The 24,168-nt window shown below is 42.5% G+C and overlaps 18 protein-coding genes across 18 annotated transcripts; 7 read left to right on the forward strand and 11 right to left on the reverse strand.

Annotated features, from left to right (window-relative positions):
* Window positions 1-22: 22 nt before the first annotated feature.
* VID28 (glucose-induced degradation complex subunit VID28) lies at window positions 23-2,662 on the reverse strand (the record flags this gene model as incomplete). Its single annotated transcript, XM_003683285.1, has 1 exon — window positions 23-2,662. One exon carries the CDS (start codon window positions 2,660-2,662, stop codon window positions 23-25), a length of 2,640 nt encoding a protein of 879 aa, XP_003683333.1.
* Window positions 2,663-3,028: 366 nt separating this feature from the next.
* Window positions 3,029-3,535, forward strand: SNL1 (Snl1p; the record flags this gene model as incomplete). The annotated part of the gene is made up of 1 exon (XM_003683286.1): window positions 3,029-3,535. The coding sequence occupies one exon, from the start codon at window positions 3,029-3,031 to the stop codon at window positions 3,533-3,535; it is 507 nt and encodes a 168-aa protein (XP_003683334.1).
* A 285-nt stretch (window positions 3,536-3,820) lies between these two features.
* On the forward strand, window positions 3,821-5,479 carry BAR1 (aspartyl protease BAR1; the record flags this gene model as incomplete). The annotated part of the gene is made up of 1 exon (XM_003683287.1): window positions 3,821-5,479. The coding sequence occupies one exon, from the start codon at window positions 3,821-3,823 to the stop codon at window positions 5,477-5,479; it is 1,659 nt and encodes a 552-aa protein (XP_003683335.1).
* Window positions 5,480-5,753: 274 nt separating this feature from the next.
* Window positions 5,754-6,467, forward strand: RIB5 (riboflavin synthase; the record flags this gene model as incomplete). The annotated part of the gene is made up of 1 exon (XM_003683288.1): window positions 5,754-6,467. The coding sequence occupies one exon, from the start codon at window positions 5,754-5,756 to the stop codon at window positions 6,465-6,467; it is 714 nt and encodes a 237-aa protein (XP_003683336.1).
* A 28-nt stretch (window positions 6,468-6,495) lies between these two features.
* SQT1 (Sqt1p) lies at window positions 6,496-7,818 on the reverse strand (the record flags this gene model as incomplete). Its single annotated transcript, XM_003683289.1, has 1 exon — window positions 6,496-7,818. One exon carries the CDS (start codon window positions 7,816-7,818, stop codon window positions 6,496-6,498), a length of 1,323 nt encoding a protein of 440 aa, XP_003683337.1.
* A 417-nt stretch (window positions 7,819-8,235) lies between these two features.
* Window positions 8,236-9,180, forward strand: STS1 (Sts1p; the record flags this gene model as incomplete). The annotated part of the gene is made up of 1 exon (XM_003683290.1): window positions 8,236-9,180. The coding sequence occupies one exon, from the start codon at window positions 8,236-8,238 to the stop codon at window positions 9,178-9,180; it is 945 nt and encodes a 314-aa protein (XP_003683338.1).
* Window positions 9,181-9,316: 136 nt separating this feature from the next.
* Window positions 9,317-9,751, forward strand: RCF3 (Rcf3p; the record flags this gene model as incomplete). Its single annotated transcript, XM_003683291.1, has 2 exons — window positions 9,317-9,379; window positions 9,434-9,751. The coding sequence occupies 2 exons, from the start codon at window positions 9,317-9,319 to the stop codon at window positions 9,749-9,751; spliced, it is 381 nt and encodes a 126-aa protein (XP_003683339.1).
* Window positions 9,752-9,914: 163 nt separating this feature from the next.
* On the reverse strand, window positions 9,915-11,600 carry MTC4 (Mtc4p; the record flags this gene model as incomplete). Its single annotated transcript, XM_003683292.1, has 1 exon — window positions 9,915-11,600. The coding sequence occupies one exon, from the start codon at window positions 11,598-11,600 to the stop codon at window positions 9,915-9,917; it is 1,686 nt and encodes a 561-aa protein (XP_003683340.1).
* A 177-nt stretch (window positions 11,601-11,777) lies between these two features.
* Window positions 11,778-12,308, forward strand: TRS20 (TRAPP subunit TRS20; the record flags this gene model as incomplete). The annotated part of the gene is made up of 1 exon (XM_003683293.1): window positions 11,778-12,308. One exon carries the CDS (start codon window positions 11,778-11,780, stop codon window positions 12,306-12,308), a length of 531 nt encoding a protein of 176 aa, XP_003683341.1.
* A 25-nt stretch (window positions 12,309-12,333) lies between these two features.
* On the reverse strand, window positions 12,334-13,878 carry DSN1 (MIND complex subunit DSN1; the record flags this gene model as incomplete). The annotated part of the gene is made up of 1 exon (XM_003683294.1): window positions 12,334-13,878. One exon carries the CDS (start codon window positions 13,876-13,878, stop codon window positions 12,334-12,336), a length of 1,545 nt encoding a protein of 514 aa, XP_003683342.1.
* Window positions 13,879-14,028: 150 nt separating this feature from the next.
* Window positions 14,029-14,400, reverse strand: SRB6 (Srb6p; the record flags this gene model as incomplete). Its single annotated transcript, XM_003683295.1, has 1 exon — window positions 14,029-14,400. The coding sequence occupies one exon, from the start codon at window positions 14,398-14,400 to the stop codon at window positions 14,029-14,031; it is 372 nt and encodes a 123-aa protein (XP_003683343.1).
* A 94-nt stretch (window positions 14,401-14,494) lies between these two features.
* On the reverse strand, window positions 14,495-14,935 carry DUT1 (bifunctional dITP/dUTP diphosphatase; the record flags this gene model as incomplete). Its single annotated transcript, XM_003683296.1, has 1 exon — window positions 14,495-14,935. One exon carries the CDS (start codon window positions 14,933-14,935, stop codon window positions 14,495-14,497), a length of 441 nt encoding a protein of 146 aa, XP_003683344.1.
* Window positions 14,936-15,040: 105 nt separating this feature from the next.
* Window positions 15,041-15,967, reverse strand: MRPS5 (mitochondrial 37S ribosomal protein uS5m; the record flags this gene model as incomplete). Its single annotated transcript, XM_003683297.1, has 1 exon — window positions 15,041-15,967. The coding sequence occupies one exon, from the start codon at window positions 15,965-15,967 to the stop codon at window positions 15,041-15,043; it is 927 nt and encodes a 308-aa protein (XP_003683345.1).
* Window positions 15,968-16,082: 115 nt separating this feature from the next.
* On the reverse strand, window positions 16,083-16,952 carry TDEL0H02760 (HMG-box domain-containing protein; the record flags this gene model as incomplete). Its single annotated transcript, XM_003683298.1, has 1 exon — window positions 16,083-16,952. The coding sequence occupies one exon, from the start codon at window positions 16,950-16,952 to the stop codon at window positions 16,083-16,085; it is 870 nt and encodes a 289-aa protein (XP_003683346.1).
* A 796-nt stretch (window positions 16,953-17,748) lies between these two features.
* AFG3 (AAA family ATPase AFG3) lies at window positions 17,749-19,983 on the forward strand (the record flags this gene model as incomplete). Its single annotated transcript, XM_003683299.1, has 1 exon — window positions 17,749-19,983. The coding sequence occupies one exon, from the start codon at window positions 17,749-17,751 to the stop codon at window positions 19,981-19,983; it is 2,235 nt and encodes a 744-aa protein (XP_003683347.1).
* Window positions 19,984-20,094: 111 nt separating this feature from the next.
* On the reverse strand, window positions 20,095-21,024 carry BIM1 (microtubule-binding protein BIM1; the record flags this gene model as incomplete). Its single annotated transcript, XM_003683300.1, has 1 exon — window positions 20,095-21,024. One exon carries the CDS (start codon window positions 21,022-21,024, stop codon window positions 20,095-20,097), a length of 930 nt encoding a protein of 309 aa, XP_003683348.1.
* Window positions 21,025-21,254: 230 nt separating this feature from the next.
* Window positions 21,255-23,480, reverse strand: FAA2 (medium-chain fatty acid-CoA ligase FAA2; the record flags this gene model as incomplete). The annotated part of the gene is made up of 1 exon (XM_003683301.1): window positions 21,255-23,480. The coding sequence occupies one exon, from the start codon at window positions 23,478-23,480 to the stop codon at window positions 21,255-21,257; it is 2,226 nt and encodes a 741-aa protein (XP_003683349.1).
* Window positions 23,481-23,699: 219 nt separating this feature from the next.
* Window positions 23,700-24,050, reverse strand: MSL1 (U2 snRNP complex subunit MSL1; the record flags this gene model as incomplete). The annotated part of the gene is made up of 1 exon (XM_003683302.1): window positions 23,700-24,050. The coding sequence occupies one exon, from the start codon at window positions 24,048-24,050 to the stop codon at window positions 23,700-23,702; it is 351 nt and encodes a 116-aa protein (XP_003683350.1).
* Between the last annotated feature and the right edge of the window lie 118 nt (window positions 24,051-24,168).

Raw genomic sequence — 24,168 nt, forward strand, 5'->3', positions numbered from 1 at the left:
TGACTTCTTCTCCTATTTACTGCTATAAATTCTCCTTCAGGAGCATGTCCATGTGGTACTGTAAAGTGCGGGCCTTTTCTCTGACTGACAGCGACTCGTCGAAAACATTTTGCTTCACCAGGTCGTATATGCCCATATCGACTAATTTCTTACACCTCTTGATTGCTGCACTGTTGGCTGCCCTGCTTAAATCGGTTGTGGAGGACGATCCGTGAACAAATTCGTTACCCTCGTCGTCGTCATCATCGTCAGGGTCGTTATTATTTTCTTCATCTTCGTCGTCTTCTTCTTCATCATTTATCATACTCTCATTGATGTCTCCTTCGCCAGCAAAGGGTGACATGGGGCTTTGGTTGCTACCTGCTTCATCTTTCTGCGAAGGGGCGTAGCCTTCGAGTGCATATTGAGTGTAGTTAGAGATGGTCGAGTTCCACAATAGATTGTTTAGTACCCATAAGCTTGCCAGCTTTAGTTTGCTATCGTTACCATAACGTTCGACCTTTTGCCGGGTCTCGGACAGTATGTCACCGAGAAGGCTTAGGATCTCGTCCTGTTCTATGACCAGTTCTTTCTTGTTTTCATTGACCGCAGCTAAATTAACGATTATGTAGAGCACACCTTCCAAAGTCTTCCTTTGAATGATATCAGTGGGGTCAATGAGTTTGATCTTCCTGGCTAGGAATTGAAAAAGGTATGTCGTTCCACGACCAATTCGAGCAGACGTCTTTGGATCGTTTTCAAACTTTATGTCCTTGAACTTCTCCAGAAGGATGTTCACCACTTTTCTAGAGTTACATGTTAGGTTTCTTATTAGTTGGAAACATTGCTCTTGTACCGGCCAGCTTGGATCATTGATATACTCTAGAATTGTAGACATCGGAATTTTCGAGAGAAGATCCAACTTCTCTGCATTTTGACAATTGTACATCAGGTGTCTGAGTACCCAAAGGGCATTGGTTTTGACCGCGTTCGCCTTGAACTCATGAATAGCGGAGAGGCATGTACCTATTGTGGGCTTCAAAATTTCTCCCGTAATGTCAACGATACCATTACTCAACATGAACGATTGTAAGTTGGAGAACTCCACGACAAAGTTACAAATACAGCCGAGTGTGATGCCCATGACGTCTATTTCAGCGCTTAAAAATTCTTTGCCAGCAAAGCCACATTCCTGAGTGACTTGATAAGTGGTCTGCAAGAGTTCAAGTAACAATTCTGCTAATTTGTTCCTCTTTAGCGACGTACGTAACGCTGAGACACTCCTAGAGAATGATTTCAATAGCAGTAACCAAGCGACAACCAACTGGCTATCATAAAGAGGCGGTAACATCTCTGCTTTATCACATGAGTCCATGATAACCTGTTTGTGTGATAAGAAATCTTTCAGTAGCTTTAAATGTGTCTCCATGCCAAATTCCAGATGATGCAGAAGGGATTTTTGTTCCAGCAACAAGGATCTGTATAGCTCGTCATATGCGGCAAATGATGCACATAGTTTAATGAACTTCGTTGTAGATCTTAAAGAAGACCTGCTTTGTTGCTTTAGCGACAGACAGTCAGCGAAAAGCGTCAGTAATCCATACATTATATTCGTTTTTGATAAGAAGATGATCACTGGATTGTCCAGAGGTTCATGCATATGGTATAATTCGATCAGGGAATCTAAAGTGTCGAATGGGTCGAACCACCAGGGCAAAGGCTGATAATTGAGGCAGTCAACCAAGTAAGGTAAAATCTGCTTCACACGTTGTTTCTGATCCCAAGTGTTATGGTCGACGAAATAGGGATGGGTTAAGAAAGCCAACGCCGAACATCTGAGGTTGATGTCTCCGCTCTTCAACATACTGGTGACAAAAGTGCAAAAATGTGAATCTTGCCACAAAGACAACATGTTATTGTATGAGTAGTGTTCCGCTTCCGTTGGTGTGGAATAGAGTGCTAAACCCAACGAAATCAACCTACGATCCATTGAATTTTGTATGTTCACAGCATTGGGCACCGTGTTATTCATCTCGATGCCCTTATTACTGAGCGGATCATATCTAGCAGCCGCTGAAGACGTCTTAGCAATCTTGATACGGATAGCATAACTAAAATGGAGTTCATACGAATATTTGTCGACAATCTGTTTTAATAAACCTTCCAAATGACATAACAATTCGGGGTCTAAGGAGTCCTTCTCAATCAGGAAAAAGTTTGATAGCTCTGTTATCGTTGCCAAATCTTTTAGATACATTTCTTCATCATCTTGCCTACCACCTAGAGATCGGCTTATCAAATGAACGAATCCCTCCTGCAAAGAAGCCATATAAGGGTAAACACATGGAGGGCAGAAATTTACACACAGGTTGATAAGCCTGACGTACTTGTAATTGATTAGAGGATCATTTGCCACTAGATCGCTCGCTAGCGTTCTCTCATCATAAATTTTAGCGACCATATCGATGTATAATTCCCCTAATTCATCTCTAATGTACTCATCCAGATGTAATACAGTAAAGAGAATATCCAGTTTCACGTCCTGTAACGAAGAAAGCACTCCAAAATCAACTAGTTCATCCAGGAACTCCGGCGAAGCAGATGTGAGCAGTTCGACTTTTGCAAGCTGATCGCCAACTAACGAATCACAGAGCTTCCTTAGCTCTTCCCTGGTGGCACCCATTTCAGATATACTGATGCGCAGTCCCACACGATCTTCTTACGACCTTCAGGACTGGTTAAGAGTGTCTGTCTTATCGAAGTGGCCATATCCCTTTGTAGGCTCCAAGCTAACCGTCATGGAGTACGACTTCCCTTGTATAGGCTATAGACTGCTAATCTGATTGAAAGACCTCTCTGGGTTTTCAAGTGCCCTCATCTTCAATTACTTAAGATATAATGATGCCCAAGATGAGCTTTACGGCACATCTGATCCTAGTCTCCTTGTTCTATGCTGAAGCGGTATAAAATTCAATTAACTTGACTAAAATTTAACTGAAAAATGACATAGAGGGAGAACTTGCAAGATAACCTGCAAAAGGTAGCGGTCATGAATTGTATTATTGATTTTTACAGAGCCAATTTGAAACCTCTGGTTGCCCAATATGCGCCGGATGACTCAGAAGTCTCTAGCACTCTCTACATGACCGGTGCAGCTGCGATCATCGTAACAGCCATTATCTGGAGAAGTCTTGGAATTAGCTCAAGCAACCGTATTAAACGCCAGCAGGCCAAGAAGAAGGACTCGAAGCACAAGAAGGACGTGAAACTAGAGCCATTGACTTTTGAGAAGAAGATCGATAATGTTCGCTTGAGATTCAACAAAGAGTACAAACCAGGTATAGACCAACTTCTGGAGAATTACGACCCCGCAGATAAGGATAAGGTTTATCAACGTAACTTTTACAATGAAATGCTGCTGAAACTACTAATTGAGTTGGACGGCGTTGAACTTGTCGAGGTACAGGGCGAGAGAAAGATCGCATTGAAGGAACAGCGTAAAGGTGTTATCAGAGAGATTCAGACACACTTAAAGACGCTAGACAAATTAATATAAGACGTAGCTACATAATGCCAGACCAATGCTGATATGTTTTACCATCAAGACTGTTTTATGTGAGGCTAACTTTCCGTCGTGTAATTTTCCGCTTTGAGTATTAACAATATAATGAAGACTAGCTGGTGAATGGCTTGACTTGAAACGGTGCTACCGCTACCATTAGCGACTGGCATTGCTCGAGTGAGGTATTCTTGTTATATAAAAGTACATGGTTGCAACCATGAGGATATTTTTCTTCGGAGTTATTCTCTTGGTTGGACCTTTTCTAAAATAAAAGTCTCGATGATATTATTCAGATTCGCTTATATCACTTTAATAACCAACTTCTTCATTTCGTTAGTTTATTCCACTCCTACATCGGTTCTGAAGTATAGTGCAGGTCATTTACATATACCGATTAAAAAGGTGGATAACTTATCGAAGAGAAAGCTCCAACGGCGTAAAAGTACTGAGATCGACTTACAGCATGAATCAGGAATTTATTACTCAGCGATACTTGAAATAGGTACTTCCCATCAAGAATTACCGGTTCTGTTTGACAGTGGATCCTCTGATATGTGGGTCTCTAGTTCTTCTAATCCCTACTGTCTCGAAAGCGAGGGATACGTCAATCAGACATATAATGGTGAGACAGTTACTCCTTTTATTGATTGTAAAGCTCTGGGGACTTTTGATTACAATGGTTCATCATCATTCGAACGGTTAGATATCGGACGCTTTTACATCAAATATAGCGATGAATCTTTTGCAGATGGATTTTGGGCCAAAGAAAAATTGCGTCTCAATGGAATCGATATCTCAACCTTACAATTCGGTGTAGCAGATTACGCGACTGTGCCTGTTGGGGGTGTCCTGGGAATAGGTTTTCCTAGAAGGGAATCAGTTAAAGGGTATGATGATGCACCAAATGAATTCTACCCAAACTTCCCTCAAGTACTCAAAAATGAAGGTGTCATCGGTGTGGCTGCTTACTCTATGTTTCTAAATGAAGTAAGCTCAGATGCAGGATCCATACTATTTGGTGCAGTCGATCCAACAAAATACACCGGATCTCTTTATACTTTTCCAATGGTAAATGAGTATCCCAATGTGGTTGACAAGCCAGCAACTTTGGCAATGACATTACAAGCTCTTGGTGCTAAGAGCGACAGCAGTTGCAAATACAAAACTTTCACAACTACTAAACAAGCAGTGCTGTTGGACTCTGGTACCACACTGATGACTGCTCCACCAGAGATTGCCGAAGAAATGGCATTCTTTTGTTGGGGGCCGACGTATAATGAGAGCGAGGGTATCTTTTACTTCGACTGTCCTTCCGATGATGATGACACAGAGTTCATATTTGACTTTGGAGACTTGAAGATCACTTTACCGCTGGCGAGCCTGGTTATATCGTCATCCGGGGACGGACACTGTGGATTTGGCTTGACACCTGCTTCTTATTCCATGACCTTGGGAGCTATTTTCCTCTCCTCTGCATATGTGGTTTATGACTTGGATAATTACCAAATATCAATAGCTCAGGCAAAATGGGATGGCAATCCCTCACAAAAGAGCCGCGTGAGAATCCCTAAAGATGGTACAATTTATGGGGCAACCAAGGCCACTGCCACTCCATGGACTACCGATGAGCCGGTAAAAGTGGACTATGACATGTTTGAAGATCATTCCTCATGCATAGCTTCGCAAAACGAAACAAATCAAACATCAAGTGAGTCAAGCTCTTCAATGACATCCCCCGTCAACTCTACCTCGTTATCATTGCAGGTCTCTGTGACGTCTACAACGGCTGATTCCCAGCCTACTGCCGATCAAACTTCTACTACACTAGATGCCGAACCGTCATCAATAGTATTTCCCGATGATAATAAGGCTGTCACCATAGTTGTGACAGCTACAACGACCGTTGCCTCAAGCAATATGTGCCAATGCACTTTTTAAAATTCTATGTTATTTCTGTAAAAATGTATCATAATTTTCGAACCAATCAACTCCTTCAAGGCAATTCATTCATATGATTTGCCTCCTCGATAGTTGTTGTAGCTGTTGGCTGAATTCATGAGCCCATCATTATTTATTTGCCGAATGACACGTCACTACTTCCTATAGACATTACTTAATGTTTAGCATGAGGAAGCGCATTTATAATTTAGTTCTTTGATTCGACATTTCAAATATACAAGTCAAGAAAATTCAATAAGTAACATATTGATTGATGTTTACTGGTATTGTAGAGCAGATTGGTACTGTTTTAGAGTACCACAACTACGACGACTCTGAAAGTGGTGGGAAAGGTGTCTCTGTGACAATCACCGATGCTAGTCAAGTCCTAGGGGACTGTCATATTGGAGATTCAATCGCTATCAATGGTATTTGCCTTACCGTGACTGAATTCAACGAAAACACCTTCAAAGTTGGCATATCACCAGAGACTATCAAGAGAACTAACGTTGCGTCATGGACTAAAGGCTCGAAAGTCAACTTGGAAAGAGCTGTTTCACAGGATGTTAGATTTGGTGGACACTATGTTCAAGGCCATGTTGACACTGTGGCCACAATTGTCTCCAAAGAGCCAGAAGGAAATTCGATCATTTTTGGATTCAAATTACGAGACTCCGAATATAACAAGTTTATTGTGGAGAAGGGCTTCATCTGTATAGATGGTACTTCTCTAACAATCATCAAGGTTGACCACAATGAAGCGTTCTTTATTAGTATGATCAAGCACACACAGGAAAACGTTGTGATGCCATTGAAGAGTATCGGTGATGAGGTGAACATCGAAGTGGACTTGACTGGTAAAATTATTGAAAAGCAAGTCACTCTAGCCCTAGAGAACCAGATAGAATTGAAGAGCAGTCCTTTTACCCAAATGATCGAGAGGATTGTTGAAGAGAAAGTTGAGAATTACATGAAAAATCAAAAATAATGTACATTTATACCTGTAAAAAGTCTATTTAATTTGGAACTTCGAAAACAAGTGATACACCTTCGTCACCAGCGGTGATGACTCTCCTGAGCGAAGAGTCATCTTTTTTGACCAGTGCAAAGTCTAGAACACCCATATTATGGCCAGTACAGACAAATTTCTCTTTACCCATTCTTGCATCGAACTGATATACCTTACCATCAATACCGGATGCAAATAAGTCATCACCATCAAACAACAGTTTAGTCACGGAGTCCGGCAGCAAGAACTTGTGTCTAATTTTCCAGGTCTTAGTCTCATAAAGTAGAATATCACCGGAAACCAAACCGACTGCCATCAGTGGGAAATTTTGTGACCATGCGATCGATTCGATAGATGCATCTAGCTCATCGTCCTCTTCTTTCAACTCAATGACTTGGGATAAGTGTAACACTGATCCTTCATTGTTACAATTGATTACAGCCAAGACACCATTGTTGGAACCGCATGCTACGACAGCTGCGTTACCATTTGTGAGACTGGCGGGTGCCACCGATATAGACACCCATGGTGCTTCTAAACCTTTGATGTTCTCTTGAGCAATCTTGAACAAAGGTTGAGCTGTGAAACAGTTCCAACCAACAATGGTAGAATCGAGCGAGCAAGTCACTAGCTCCAATGTGTTTTCACCCTTATCCACATTGATGAAGGCACCAGCAGAACAATCCTGCTGGTGCACAAATCCCGACATGAGTTGCTCCAAGGAGCCTTTAGAGCCATCAATCTGGTAGCACCAAACAGATCCATCGATGGCACCAAATGCGAAGATCCCTGGTATCGTAGGATGGCAAATCAACCACACCACTTCATCAACCTCTTGTAACTCTGATACTTTCTTCCACTGGGAACCACCTTTATGTGACATATGAACTAATACTTTACCGGTCATATCGGCAGTCACCAAGAACTGCCCATCACAGGTAAAGGAACCTGCAATAACAGACTCTGTATGTCCAGTCAACGTCCCAGCGAACTTAGGCGGCTGCGAATGAGAAGTCCAGAGGTGTGCAACGTCATCACCACCACCGGTACAAACCAATGGTAAAGTTGGATGGTGGAATACTATAAATACTGAATCGGTATGTTTGTCAAAATAAGTCACAGAATTGTTACTCATATCAATCTCCAAGGTCTCGTTCTCCATTTCATCACCCTCAGGAATCTCATCGCCCTCTTCGTCATCATCCTCGTCCATTGGGGCGTCATCGTCATCACCCAAAGCGATCTCTTGTTCAACCTCGGTAGTATCGATAAATTCGTCCCTAGGAGTTCCCTCGTAGCCCTGTTGCTGATCCTCGACACCTTCAGACATCTTCAATACACTGTAAATGGCCTAAAACGGTTCTCAGAGTACAGTTCAGGAGGTCGATGAGCTTTTGTATGGTAATTTTGCAAGCTCATCGAGAAAATTTTCAACTGATTAATAAGTTACAGATGGGTTAACAGTGAAGACACACAAAGAAGATGATAGAAGGACCATCTAAGAGGCTCTTAAAGCTCATAGGCGTATGTAGTAGACTATTAGACCATCTAATGGCCTTTTAAGTCTGATTTAGTGGGTTTCACGTGACTTTTTTTGTATTCTTTCTTGTTCTTTTACCTAAGACCTTAAAAAGAGAGAAAAGTTTTGATAAGGTAGTAGTTATTCATTAATAACTAACACTCTTACAAATTTCAAGCAGCTCAAGTGTGGTAATTTCACTAGCTACAATTGCTTAGAACAAGTCAAATGAATAACAATAGTCAAATGGGGGCCTATTCGGCCGGTTTCTCGTGGGGTTTCAAATCCGCAACAGTCGTAAAGAGCCCGCAACAAGAAGACGAAGGAGCTGTTGCTCAACTACTTCGAGAGGACGCTAATGCTAAAAGAAGGTCCAAGAGGGCATTTACTGGTAGTGAGGAGGAAGAGCAACAAAGTTCCTCGCAGAGTTCAAACGTGCACAGAAAGTATATGATCTCCAAGAGGAAATCCAACCTCTCGTCGACGATTCAGGGACAACCGCTGCCCATACAGAGAGGATTAGAACTTATGAGCAAAGAACAATTACAGAACGTACTTATGGAAGTTTTGAAGGATCATCCCCAAACACAACAAATGGTAAGCAGTAGGATCATGGGATTCAATTTCAGTATAGAAAAATGCTCAGAACTACTCAAAACCAAACTGGAGGCTCTATATGGGAGCGTACCCTACAGCAGATCATATGAAATGAATAGTTTAGACGACTATGCATTCGTCAGAATGAAACCATACATTTTAGAGTTTTTGAACTGTCTGATCGATTGCATACTGGATCAAATACCTCCAAGAGTGGAGAATTTACACACTTCCCTAAAATTCCTAGATGAATGTACCGATATGGTGACTCACCTGCCAAGATTCCAACTTGCTAGCAATAATTATTATTACGACAAATGCCTCGAGCAAGTATCCTACGTATGGTGCACGGTGATCGAGCACATTGCCAGAGACGTAATAATGGCTTTTAACGACGAGGCTCTACTAGGCAGTTGGGTGCAGAAACTCGAAGTTTACAACGATCTATCAAACGGAATGTTAAGTCGCCCATTGCAGCTTTTTAAATCGCTCCACTGTGTGGAAGATGGTGCACCAAGTTCGACAAGAAACCCACAAACGTTTTCAAGCAACGGAGCAGTCGCTTATAAACCATAAATAGAGCATCATTATACAGTCATTGAAGACCGATATTCGTCATTCAACACGTCCTGCTTTTCGTAAATACCTTTAGAATTGTATTCAAGGTTCCCCAGGTTCGCCCAACAACGAGTTATACCTTATTCGTCAAGAAATGGGGGGTCAAGTCCAGCCTATTCATTATGATCCAGCTACGGTCAAACAATTGACAAAAGAAGTAAGTGGGTCGAAAATATTTGTGCAAGAGATCAGGTCACTAACATTTTATTAGATCGCTATTGCATCTGTGATCGGAGCAGCTCAAGGTGCTGCGATAAGTGTTGTCAGTGGTCTTTTACTGCGTAGATTTTCCACAGTTTATCGTAATGTTAGGACGCAGGTCCGTGTGTTTTACCATTGCAGTTGGATCTCGATGGGTGCGGTATTTCAAGCCGATAAGCAACTACTAAAATTTCAAGCAAATTATTACGAGAAGGAACTTCAAAGGCGAAGTAGAATTCTGGATGAAGCTGCGGAAAGAGGAATTTTCTTGGAAGAAGAGGCTGCACTTTCAAGTACCGTTCCTCAACCGCCAAGTGCTTCTAAATGAATCCTATTGTATATTGTATGTCTATAATGCAAATGTAATGTACATAATGGTTACCATATCATCCATACGACAATCTTTATCGAAAAGATCGCTATGTATTTTACCCATTTAACGACACTGACAATGAACCATATACTCCAAAGAACAACCACGATAGCGAACTCTAAGATTCTGTAAAAAATTTGGTCAGTTTTTGCGCTCTCATCATCCTCAAGTTCCCAAATTTATCGACATCCTCTTGAAAAAGCTTCAACCTCAAAGTTAGGGAAGTGTTTATGTCACTGAGAATTCTGTCAGTAGTTGAAATTAGTGTCTCCACTCTCATCGAGTAATCATTCAATATACTTGATGCCAGCAAGTTACCTCTCTTGAATGCCTTGTCCAACTCTCTGTCGTAAGTCCCCAAAACTTTGGAAGTGTCTGAAAGGATACTATCCATGTTTTCATCACATTGCATCTTGTTCCTCTTCCTAATGCCCCAATCTTTGACGATCGAATGAGTGATCCGTCGGTGATGCATTATCCTCAAAGTGCCTGCCATATATCTAGCATCCCACCAAAATTTCTCCAGTTGCTTATCCGTTTGCACCGACTTGTTTAAAGGCTCTAGTGGGTCTAGAGACTCAGTGTCCTCATAAGTCTGCCCTCTTCCAGACTCAACATGCTCCACATGCACAGCATCCTTCTCCTGCGAGCTTCTCCTGACAGGACGGATTGGCAGCGCACTTAACAACGTAGTTCGTGGGCCTTGAGGATCCATAGGCGTCATGTAAGAATTACCCGTAATATTGGCCATGCTTGTGCTACTGGCACGACTATGATCAGAAGTCCCGGTATTATAAGACTCTCCTTTAGACATAGGTAACGAAAGCTTCTCCACAGAATCATGACTTCTGCGACGCAGATTTGGAGATTTTGACCATCGTTTGGGCCTGTTACCTATGATCATTTCGAATCGATTGAGCCTTGATTTCTCATTCTCGTCCAGCGAGGTTCCCGGCTCTGGAGCTACCAAGTGCGACATAGGCAACTCAGAGTGACTAAAAGCACTTACATCTGACACGCTATCTCTATGTTGCCCTCGTAGCTCCGGAGAGCTTGGATTGATGCCTGACATATAATAGGGTGAGCTTGATGGAAGTTCCAAATGTGAAGAAGTTCGACGTCTGATATGTGGACGGTGATGACGATGCTGTTCCTTTGTAGGGCTTGCGGTCAGGCTTTTATTCGGCCTGAACCAGAGGTTTCCATGCGGATCTACTAGTTCATCCCAGTGAGACGTCCTCCAGGTCAGATCACTAGATCGCTCGCTCACTTCCACGAACCAGGGCATTTTCTTATTGGGCTTCGATGAAAACTGTTTTATGGCAATAACTGGGGCTTTCTGTACAAATAACTCGCGAGGAGGCATTTCACGGTATTTCTTCCTCAGTTTCCTGTTTCTTATGACTTGCAGAGGATTGTACACTCCTTCTACACCATCATGATGATGATCATGGCTCTCAAGGTTGATACATCTGTCCATTACATTATAGTAAAAATCCATGTATATTCTCACACGCTCGGCTTTTATCCTAGTAGACCTCGGGATGGCTAGTATCGGAGGTCGCTGTTCAGCACCTGGTATCTTATTCGAGTCGCCATTAGGCTGTCCAAATTTATCCTCTGGTGAGAACATGTTCTCATAAGATTCAGGAAGGGCCCTGGTATAGTTTAAATCATCCATGAGACCAAATTTATTGTCCATCAACAGTTTGGTAACCATTTTTAACCTTTCTGGCTTCGCATGAACATGCACCTCGTCATTACTGGTCTCCACATAATCGAGACCCTTGTCAGTTTCAACCATTGGCTGACCAGTATTCTATTAATTCAATCTTTCGTGATGTTGAACTCCCGATGACCTTTCACTAACCTTTATTTTCATGAAGTTTTATTTAGTTTTAGTTAATAAAGAATTGAAAAATGATCAAATCTCTACTAACTGAGAAAAGTACAGCTTGGCTTGAGACTACTGCAATACTCAATGCCGCAGTATTTTGCCATCATAGGAAAAAGAGACAACCCGGTTTATGAGGCAGAGTTCACGGCACAACAGGGTCAACAGGGTCAGGTACAACAGGGCTTCCCACAGAATCTGAAAGAGCTGAACCCTTTTATCTTACATGCATCATTGGATATTATAGAAGATCTACAATGGAAGACAAATCCAAATACGCAGTCCGGAAGTAATAGCGGTGGAGGCGGTGGATTTCTTAGATCGAGGAACGTTGCGAATGTGGACAACTGTTACCTGTGTAAAGTAGATCACTTCTACGGGTTAGCAGTTACCGCGTACTTGACATACGGTGGGATGAAGTTTGTAATGATTCATGGGAATATGAATAATGGTGACGTTCAGATCGATGACAATTCCGTGAGAGCTTTTTACCAAGAAGTGCATGAACTGTATATTAAGACTCTAATGAACCCATTCTATAAGATTAATGATCCAATCACTAGTCCGGCATTTGACTCAAGAGTACGGGCATTGGCAAGAAAGTATCTGAATAAATAATATAAAATTATTGTTCGCCTCCTAACTATCGTTCGGTTAAGGATTTACTTAGACTCTTCAAGATGCTCTTGGAGTCAATTTGCTGGGTGTTATCTCTCACTGTTGCTGCAAAACTTTGAGTAAGTTTATCGCGCCTGGCTTTTAGCAGAACAAAAAAGGCTTTGGAGGAGGAATCGAGGAGATGTGAGTGAACTTGTAATCTGTCAAGACGCCGCGTTAGATCCTGGGAAACATTTGTTGTCGCAACCTCATCGATAGCCATATCCTGATTCGGAAGAGAAAACTGTTTGTCGATGACTTCCCATTCTGCCTCGGGCTTCTGCTTACCGAGCACTTGAGCCCACGATTCAATCTCGTCTTTAAGATTTTTTACTCGACTTTCAAGTATCTTCAAATTTTTTTCGTTCTCGACATTCTTACTGTTTGGAACCTTCTTCCTGCCTTCAATATTGAATCTCATTTTCTTCCGTCGTATCTTCTTTTCTCCATCATCATCATCAAAAAGCTCACGTAATTCTGTATCTTCTCCAACCTCATTATCGTCACCGCTGTTAGCAGCCGCTTCTTCGGCTTCCCAATCTATATCGATGCTCCCCCGTCGCAGATCATTTACAAACTCCTTCATTATGACTAGCGCGATCTTCTTAGGATCAACATATTCGCCATTCTCTCGTCTGGATGTCTGATTAGTCTCTTTTTCCTCCAGTCTTCTCAAAGCCCTGATGGTACACCAGTTAAAAAGCTGACGCATTTGCAAACCTTTTCCAAAAGATGTGTCACCAATATGCCTGTAAAAATCCTTTTCGGACACATCTCTATGTGGGGATACTATTCCATGGCCATCATCCTGTGAAGCGAGAATTGACAAACGACGACCTCTGTTTTGTGCAATGGATTTCCTTCTGTCGCTAGCCTTCTTGGCATATTGTTGCTGTGATTGAACATAGTTATAGGGATATAAATTTGGTGGGGGCAACAATTGAGGAGTCTCTTGGTCGAATTTGGTTTGCTGTGCCGGAGGAAAGAAGGTTGCAGAGAAGAATTGGGTAAAATCGAAGAGTTCATATACTGCTGACTCTCCATCTGTGTCGGATGCACAGGAGAACCTACAAATGGCATCATACCTTGAGTTGGCATCGGATAATAATACATGTAGGGCGATATAAGGAGGGACAGGTTGTGAACTAGGATATCCCTGGTCTGCAGCCGGTACTCTTGGAGAATGAACACCATTTGTGGTGGTTTCTCGTACATTAGGCATAGAGGAATTAAAATTATCAACCCATTTAGCCTTCTTAACATCCTGTAAATTGTCCAACCTTTCCCCGAGAGATGGCACCCCGTTGCTTTGCTTATTCCTATGTCTCTTGAATTTGAAATCTTGATCTGCTTCAAAACTAGATGCATTTGGTTTCCCAACGTTGTACTCATCTTCCTGTTCTTCATCGTTTCGCGTCTCTTTGAATTCTGCATACGAAGAAGAAGACATCGGAATAGTCTCCATCTTCAACGGGTAAGACTTCTTACGCGGTGGCGTCTTGGAAACCGACCTGGACCCATCCAAACTCATCTAAACCACGCTTCTTTGCACCAAAACACTTCTTGATCTTCATGTTAAAGCATCTTTTTTGTTTACCTTTCTAACTTTGAAAAATCACCCATCACACAAAACGGCCTCACCATCTAAGAAAGCTCGATGAGCTCTCAGTCAGCTTCCAATTCAGCCCAATGGCCTGTTCAATTCGACATCCGTATCACCAGCGATCTGCTGCATACACTGGTCGAGCAATTGCTCGAGTTCTGCTGGGCCTACGCCCTGTTGTGTGGACCGTTCTGGGATCTGATTCAGCAACCATTTCTCGCGGATACTTCTTGTTAGGATAAATAGGTCCTGCACACGCTTGATCAACTGCATGGTCTGACTGTTGACCAACATGACCCCCGTAGTGGCAATCGAGGCCTCTGAGAGTGCAGCGTCAGAACCGTCGCCCTCGGGCCCGTCGATTGATGACAATTTAACGAGTTCGATTAGTTTGGTAGACAGAACATCGCATGTCTGGTCCAGTTTCCCATACAGCCCCTGATTACTCATCCTGGTCCTGTTGTGTTACTAAGAACTAGCTCAAATATCTTAACAATGATCATTATAAGCTGAAAAGTTCGATTAATCACCCGGCTTACATAGACTATTTACCAGTGCTACCGAACCCATTGATACCTCTTGCAGTTTCCTCTAGATTATTGACTACCACCACTTCTGCATCGTCGACGATCTTCTCGAGGATCAATTGCGCTACTCTATCACCTTTGTTAATCTCGAAATCCTTGTTAGAATGGTTAAAAAGCACGACTTTGACTTCACCAGTGTAGTCCCTATCGACCACTCCAGCGCCGGTTTGAATCCCATGTTTGACTGCTAGACCAGATCTGGGGGCAATTCTACCGTAAGTACCAAATGGTACGGTGAATGAGATATCTGTAGAAGCTAAACCTTGACCATGAGCTGGGATTACAGTATGCTGTGAAGCGTAAATATCATATCCGGCTGCGGTTATCGAGCCCTTAGTTGGGGCCTTGGCATCTGGGGACCGTAATTGTACTTTTAGAGCGTTTGGAAGATGAGACATCGTTGAATTGGCTATCTTAGTGTGATAAATTAGTTAAAAGCTGAAAGTGAAATTTTTACGCTTTACGCGTAAAGAGACTATTTACAATATACATACAAGTAGAGACTAAGCAGAGTAGTAAACTTTCCTCACATCTGCAATCTTCTTACCTCTGCCGAGAGCAATCTCATCCAAGGTCTTTTGAGCCCCAACGAGGGCTTCAATGGTTCCCTTGGCAATATTCATTTCGTTTCTTGACTTGTAAACTTTCCCACTGAGATCTTTAATCCCAGCACACTCGCAAATTTCAAAGATGATATGGTTCACTCTGAGCCCAAAACCAGGTTTGGCACTTCTTAAATGCAGTTTCACACCGTGATAACGATAATCTATGTCTGCAAAGATTGTTCTGTTCTCATAACGATGAATCTCCTTTAGGTTTCTGATAGCATCCCAATGAGCTTTGGAAATAGCCTTGGACATTTCGTCTCTCGATTTACCCGATCCAAGACCAACCATACCATGACGATCTCCAACAACCACTAGTGCGTAAAACGAAGGAATCTTACCCTTACCGGTCTGGTTTGATACCCTCTTCATCACCAGTGGCTTCATTACCAATTTCCTAGTAATATAGTCGATATCGACCCCTGTTTGTCTCTGCAACCCTCTAGCAACATCCAAAGTCTTCGACGAACGACCTCCAGTGGTAGGAAGTGATACACCTGGGGGTAGGACATGACCTGTTCCGGGAAGCGGTTGTTGAGTTACATTCCAATCGTAAATAGCATTCTGAACCAATTCATCCCGTTGAGAATGCACATGGGGCATACCGGGTTTATAATCCCAATACGAGTCGATCTTACTGAAATCGTCCAAATACGAAGGTGCAAATTCAACGTTGTGTGATACTTTAAAATTCGTCGAGGCCGGTATCACGTCCTGTGCCATCTGTATCGACCTAAGCAGTTCTTTCGGATAGTACTTAGAGAGTAACTGGTCATCATAATGTTGTAAACAACGCAATCCAGTGGAAAAATGTCTCCTAAACATCCTGGCCGAGCTACACTAACCACTTTTAGTATGCTATAAAGCTGAATTTTTCACTCATATTGAATATCTTATACTGATTTTTTCACCAACCTACATCACGTGATTATATACGATGTCAAGTAGCCTTCTTTTGAGTGCAATAGTCACAAGTACCAAGGCATTGTGAGCCTTTGGGGCGTGCACCGATCTTTAGTTTTCTTGGTACGTATTTGTAGCCCGGATACTTTTCCTTATGCAATTCCTTCTCATTATCAGCTAAATCTTGCCAATGCTTCTTTTCCTGAGGTGATAAACTTCTCCAACGTCTACCAATTTCCCGTGAGACCAGACTATTGGTTTTGAAAGAATCTTGAGATCCTAGCATTGCTTTATCCTTTGGAAATAAAAATTGGTGTAAATGCTGTCTATAGAGAATAAAAGCGTTCTTGGGACGCGGAATATAATTCGAATGGCCCTTACAGTTGCAACTGCAACCGGAGGGTGCCCTCGTAGAAGGTTTAGGCACTGGGGTCTGAAATTCCACCTGACCTTCGAGGCTGGATAATAGAAATTTGATCGACGGTAATGTTATATTTGTGCGAGGATCAGACATCTGTTGAAGCGTTACAACAAGAACCTGGGGAAGATTATCATATATGGGCCACGCATTTACATATATGTAATTATAGTCATATATGCGCATATATATAAAAGTGTTGAATGGCAAGGCTATGTGGAATGTGGTAAGTCTGGGAAACGAAAAGATCGGTGATTGTCTTTCCTGCATTGTTGAGGACAGAAGCGAACCAAACGTAATAATGGTCAGTGTATTATTCATTATAGTTCCCGCTCGGCGCATCGCTTTAACGCCGGGGTGGAAATAAGCCTTAGGGACGGGCGCGAGGCGGAGCAGCTCCGCGGAACGGCCGATTTTCGGGGTTAGTCGGAGCCCGCCGTGAGGTACGACTATGGCTGCCATCGATTTTAGGGGAGTATAGCCGCCCATTGACCACAAAGACAAACCACAAAAACTTTCTTCACTTTAATCACCATTTTACAATACTAATTACTTGCAACTCAAGTGCGTTTGAAATTGCCTGGACCCATCAGATGCCAATCAGGCGGCTTGTTATACTACCAATACTACTGCTCTTCTTTATACGGATGAAGAATTAGCCGCCCATGCCAACTAACGTATAAAATGATTATGATAGCTTAGCCGCCGATGTATGTCTCATTTTTGTGTCATATCAGCAAGATAACAGTATTTATACTACTTGTTGCCCTTCTCTGCACACCTACTAACAAACTTTGGTACTCTAATCGACGATGACGTTGACGATGCGCAAGAGTGGCAGACGTAAACGGGTTTCGACTAAAGTCAAACACTATATGGACAAGGTGACGAATAAACTGCATCGGAAGAATCAAGAGTATAGCGATATTCCCCCTGGGTTTGCTCTCTCGAGTGATTCGCAGATTCAGTTGTTATTAGAATCGGACCCGAGGGTGACTAGAAGACGTCCGCCCTCTTTACACCTAGTTGATGAAAATGATACGATTCGGACCACGAAACACGTCTATTACAAGACTTTTACACCTCCAGAGGACTGTAAGATTGGGAAAAGACCTGGAAGTTTATTTGTGACCACTTTAAACGAGATGTTTTAGCCGCCGAAGTGTGAGGCACGTGATTATAGTCCCGAAGCTTTTTTGTTTTTTGATCTTTATTTGCCACCTTCTACAATAGTCATTGTAAACTGTTTAACAACGTTACAAAGGGATCAAGACTCTAACCAATGATGGGCCTGCTCGTTTTTCCGGAGACGTGCTGCCACATCTCTACTACGTCCGAGTCTCACATCAAGATTCATTGTGAAGCCTCTGCCGTTCAAGCGGGCATTCCATTATACTTCTCGAACATTCAAAGATTCCAAAGAACCTCCAAAGGAGGAAAAGGAGCAAAAGGACGACAAAAAAAGCAGGATAAGAAAGATGAACCCGAGTTTAAGAATCTGGGTGAATATTTCAAATCAAAAGAATTCGCCAAGACCATTTATTTGACTGTCGGGTCTATCTTTTTGCTGAACCTAATCAGCAGTTCAAACCCAAATGAAAATCCAGAAACTGACGCTCTCACTTTCCAAGAATTTAAAACAAAATATCTCGAAAAGGGTCTTGTGAAGAAACTTTATGTGGTGAACAAATTTTTGGTAGAAGCAGAACTGCTTCCCCAAGCGGTACCTGAAAACAAAGCCCAAACAGGGTTGTTTGGCTCCTTCTCTAGTCCCACGGTCGTTGCATTCACAATCGGTTCAGTAGACACTTTTGAAGAACAAATGGACCAACTACAGGATAAGTTGAAGATTTCTCCTGACGATAGAATTCCAATTACATACGTCGATCGTGCCTCAGTGTTCCAATACCTCCTACCTTTCCTTCCAACGATCATCCTACTAGGAGGCCTATATTTCATCACAAGAAAAGTTAACGGCGGTGCCAGTGGTGGTGCCGGTGGTGGGGGCCCATTTGGGGGGATGTTTGGCGTAGGTAAATCCAAGGCCAAATTATTCAACAAGGAAACAGATATTAAGGTGCAATTTAAAGACGTTGCAGGTTGTAACGAAGCCAAGCAGGAGATTATGGAATTTGTTCATTTCTTGAAGAACCCTGACAAATACACAGCACTCGGGGCCAAGATTCCTCGTGGTGCCATCTTATCGGGTCCACCTGGTACAGGTAAGACTTTGTTGGCAAAGGCAACCGCAGGTGAAGCAGGTGTACCATTTTTGTCTGTCTCTGGTTCTGAATTCGTAGAAATGTTTGTCGGTGTGGGTGCTTCTAGAGTTCGTGATCTTTTCGAACAAGGTAGAAAAATGGCACCTTCAATCATCTTCGTTGATGAAATCGATGCCATCGGTAAGGAAAGAGGTAAAGGTGGTGCCATGGGTGGTTCTAACGATGAAAGGGAAGCCACTTTGAATCAATTGTTAGTCGAAATGGACGGTTTTAGCACTACTGACCAAGTGGTGGTACTAGCCGGTACTAACAGACCTGATGTTCTGGATTCGGCTTTGATGAGACCCGGTAGGTTCGATAGACACATTCAAATCGATGCTCCCGATGTCGAAGGAAGAAAAGCTATCTATTTGGTTCACATGAGGAAATTAAACTTGGACAAGCGCTTTACTACTTTACAGTCCGAACGTGAAGAATTGGCAGGTAAACTTGCTGCTTTAACTCCAGGGTTTGCCGGTGCTGACATCGCCAACGCTTGTAATGAAGCAGCTTTGATAGCCGCAAGACACAACGATCCTTGCATTGAGTTACATCATTTCGAACAAGCAATTGAAAGAGTCATTGCTGGTTTAGAGAAAAAATCAAAGGTCTTATCACCACAGGAGAAGAAAACCGTCGCCTACCATGAAGCAGGTCATGCGGTATGTGGCTGGTACTTACAATACGCAGATCCACTGCTGAAAGTCAGTATCATACCTCGTGGTCAAGGTGCTCTCGGGTATGCCCAGTACTTACCACCTGATCAATACTTAATCAGTGAGGAACAATTCCATCATAGAATGATCATGGCCCTTGGAGGTAGAGTCTCTGAAGAATTACATTTCCCCTCGGTGACAAGTGGTGCACATGATGATTTTAAGAAAGTTACTCAAATGGCAAACTCTATGGTGACCGCTCTGGGGATGTCTCGAAAAGTTGGATACGTCTCATACGATGAAAACGACGGTGGTTTCCAAGTCAATAAACCTTTTAGTGACAAAACTGCAAGAACGATCGATCTAGAAGTTAAAAAAATAGTCAATGAGGCACACGCTAAATGTAAGAAATTGCTTACTGAAAACTTGGAGAAAGTTGACAAAGTGGCTAAAGAATTGTTAACCAAAGAGGCAATCACACGAGAAGATATGATAAGGTTACTTGGTCCAAGGCCTTTCCCAGAGAGGAACGAAGCTTTTGAAAAGTATTTGGATCCAAAGTACGATAAAAAAATAGACGATACGGCGCCAGCAACAAATTAATCGTCTGGGATCACCAGTATAATTAAATTTAGGTTAAAATCAGGATTCATGTATATATTAAACATTCAACGCATTATAATTACGTCTATTTGAGCCACTTTTTGATCATCGTTAAAAGGTTTCCTCATCTGTTATTAGATTATGTTCAGGCCTGTCTTGTTGAATGCCCTCAGCGAAATTTGAAAGCCCAGGCTCATTCAAAATCTCGTTGTCTTCTAAATTTCTCTCAACTTCATCTCGACTCACTTCAAAACCTTCCTCTGTAGCATACAGGATTTGTTGGACTTTGTTCAGGAGCTTACTCAAGTCGGCATTCCCCGTGTTATAAACGCCCTCTTTAATGAGATCCTGTGTCGATTGCACCAAAATCTCGATGTCACGTAGTTTACCAAAGTAAAAGTTACGCTCCCGTTCCATAATATTCATAGCCTCTTTATACGTATTAACTTCTCTGTTCAAGCTCGCTACACTCCCCTGTGCTTGTGCTAATTCTGCCTGCAGTCCAAGCACCTGCTCATTCGAGACTCTTCTGGCCCCATATGAGGTCCTTGTCGTGATGTTATTAGCAGTGTTTGCTCCGGTACTGGATGACGATGTGTTTGAGAATCCGCTAGTCTTTCTCTTTGTCACACTTATTGTACTGTTGTTAGAGCCTGGACCGCTAGAAACCGCCCTATATTTCCTCCTAGCTTCTGCATCGTACGGCGTATCGTCCTTATTCTGCATCCAAAATCTTTTGAGCCACTGTAAAAACTCCAGGTTATCTTGGAATCTACATCTGATCAATTTCTCGACATAGACAGTCTTTTCGATATGGTGTTTCGTGAAACAACTCTGCAAAACTTTATAATTTGTTTGAAACTCGTATTCCGCTGTAGCATTGAACTTGACTCTGTGCATCGGAAGGTCTCCATAGATCGAATCCATTATTTGGCAATACGCTGCCCCCATACCACATTCCTCGATCTTTCTGTAATTCAGCTTCAGAAGGTCATTTAACCAGTTTAGAAGCTCCGTACGAGACTCTCCAATGCCGCTCATCTTCTATTAATACACCTGCCTCCCAGTAATTAGACCAATGAGCCAAGAAACGCGAATGTAACTACTGTTTGACGCGAAAGCATCTAATCAATTTGCACAAACCTTGAAGCTTGTAAGATCAACACCGCGTGAAAAATGACGGGTACGGCTAAGAAGTGTCAACCACAATTACTATATATCATACCAACTGGCAAAAGCTTGCGAATAATATTTTACATTGAGCTAGAAAATTAGAGCTTGGGTTCTTTTATTATAGAACCCTCCTCGTATAAATTATTGAGGATCGATTTGAAATGTTTTGAAGCAATCGCACGCTTGATCTTTAATGTCGGTGTGATAACTTCGTCCTCCATTTTGAGTGGCTCGATTGCGACATAGACGTTGTGAAGTTTCTCAAATCCTTGCAAATTCCGAGCGTACTTGTTAATGGTCAACAGGAAACTTTTTTTGAGAGGTTTGCTAATGTTTATTACCTCGATGAGCTTGCTTGGTGGCAAGCCGTTTACCTCTGGGTGTTTAAGGCCCAATATCTTTTGAACTGAGGCGATTTCGATACCTAAAATACCGACAAGGTATGACTTGTAAGAATCGCCGTAGACAAATGCCTGTGTAATCAGTGGAGACGACGATAGGTATACATTTTCGATTTTCTCGGGAGCGATGTACTCTCCTTGTGATAATTTAAAGAAATTCTTGACCCGATCAATGACACTTAGACGGCCACGGCGATCTATGGAGGCAATGTCACCGGTGGAGAACCATAAGTTCTCATCAAGCGCTTCTGCAGTTTCTTCTGGCCTCTTGTAGTACCTATTGAAAATTTGTGGGCCACGCAATTGTAGCTCACCTTTCAAATCAGATGAATCGTACCCCATCTCTGGTACAGATTTTAAACGGCATTCTACGCTGACACCGATTGCACCGCAGGAACCGGGATCTTTTTCGTGAGCTTCACTCAGACATATACCAGCAAAAGTTTCGGTCAAACCGTAGCCTTGTCTTACACCGATGTCGAGGGCAGTTCTTAGAAATTTCAGAGTACCGGGTGATATTGGGGCAGAACCTGTGATAATCATTGCTCCGTTATCAAAACCAAGTGACGAACGAATCTTGTCGTTTAGTATTGGATGGTAAACAAGCCTATTCATGAGAGAGTGATCTTCACCATCTTGGGCTGCAAGACGTGCTTTCTTGGCACTCAAAATACTGTTGGCAATGAACTTCTTACTGGCGGACTGCTGCAAGGAAATCTTGATACCAGTTTCGATCCTTGTCAATATCCGTGGTACCAGGCCTATAATATCTGGTTTTAAAATTTTCAAATCCTCTACCAGGACTGCGGGATCAGAAGAGTGCATAAACCCTAGACCGATACCCATTGAAAGGCCAAAGGAAACGATCATTCTTTGGAAAATATGCGCCAAAGGTAGAAAGCACATGTTATGCAATTGCCTCGTCTTTGCATCCTCGGGCAAAACAATCGATGAAAAAGTGAAGGCAATACCGGCAGCACAGTGCCCGTGAGTCATCTCCACACCCTTTGGTTGACCCGTAGTACCAGAAGTAAAAGAGATTGTGTACAATGTGTCGGGGGCGGGTGGAATCACTGGTATCTCGTTCATCTTGCCAATACGTTCAACCTGTTTCAACGAGAACAAACTGATGGTTTCGTCCCTGGAGTTTTTAGCCATTGGAAATAATGATTCGTTAAACAACCGTAGTTCATCATCCTCAATATCTTCGAGACATACCAAAGTGTTGACGTATTTTAAATTTGGAAGCATCTCAATGACTTTGCTCATATTCACTTTAGCAAAAAGTAAAACTGGCGATTCTGTTAAATTCATGATATAATGAGAAGTATCGACCCCTAGGGTCTCATAAAGTGCAGTATTAGCCAAAGAATATGCTTGGCAACCGAGATCTACCAACATCCACTCTGGCTTATTGTGCGAGAGAATTGCCACGATGAAATCGTTACAACCCAAAGATTTCCGTCTCTTGACGTTAACAAGAGACAGGATACCGGCACCTATGCGACGACTTCTCCTCTCCACTTCTTCAAATGACCAAAATTGATAATAATCCAAGAATTTTCCTGATTCCTCATCATAAGGTCTAAACCCCAGACAATCATGATTAGGCCATCTTCTCACAGAAAACAAAAAATGATGATAAATTGTAGCCAATTTCCGATCGAAACACGAAAGTAAACGGTCTGGAGAAAGCGTATTTCTATAGATTGGACTATAACCGTCATTCTGCGATCCTGGGACGGGTGCAGCCTGTTTCCTCACATAAGTTTGATAATCTGGGCACTCCGTTAGCGGACACAGGTCCATCAAACAGGACAAATATTGGTCAGATCCCGGCTCATACCCAGCCAATTTTTCCTTCAATGGCCTGTACCTGGGATCAGTCTCTACTAGCTCCGCTAAAGAACAAGTACTCTCCATTTCTTCACGATTAATTTTCCTGGACTATTCCCATGTAGGGTCTATGCCAAACTGGACTTCAACGTTTGTATATATACTCTCAATGATCTTTCTTCACGCGTCTATAAGCTGTCAACCCCAACTCCGGCGATAATTCTCCCAATACCGGGGGCTTGCTCAACCCCCCGGACTCGGCGCGCTCGCGGCTGTTACAAACTATGGTCATGAACAACCAATAACTCAAATATTGATAGTCTCCTCTCTGCTAAAGCTGACATGAAGCGGTTTGCCGAAAAATGGCTCATTGTTCAAGGATATGATTGCCAGATTCGATTCATCAATGTTTTTCATAGTGATAAATGCCTGACCCCTCTGACGTCTGGGGTTGACTGTTATCTTGATGACCTCGCCGTAGATCGAAAATAGGAGGTACAAGTTCGTTGTTAAACGCTTGATATCGATGTGATCACTCAAGTTGTTCACATAAAGCGTATGTTTGGGCTGGTTCCCAAGTTTATCGTCCGTTTCTATGCTGCGCGAGCCATCCGAACTCGTAGAAAGCTTCTGCTTCTTGGTTTGACGTTCAGACATCGAATGGGCATATAAATCAAATGGTCTAGCCAATTCGAACAGCTTTATTGCTGATAAAAAGTGATTGTTTACTTCGATGGTTTTCAATTAACCGCTGAAAAGCTTATTAAAAGAGTCA

The sequence above is a fragment of the Torulaspora delbrueckii genome, chromosome 8, assembly GCF_000243375.1.
Source record: "Torulaspora delbrueckii CBS 1146 chromosome 8, complete genome".
In the NCBI taxonomy this organism is placed as follows: domain Eukaryota; kingdom Fungi; phylum Ascomycota; class Saccharomycetes; order Saccharomycetales; family Saccharomycetaceae; genus Torulaspora; species Torulaspora delbrueckii.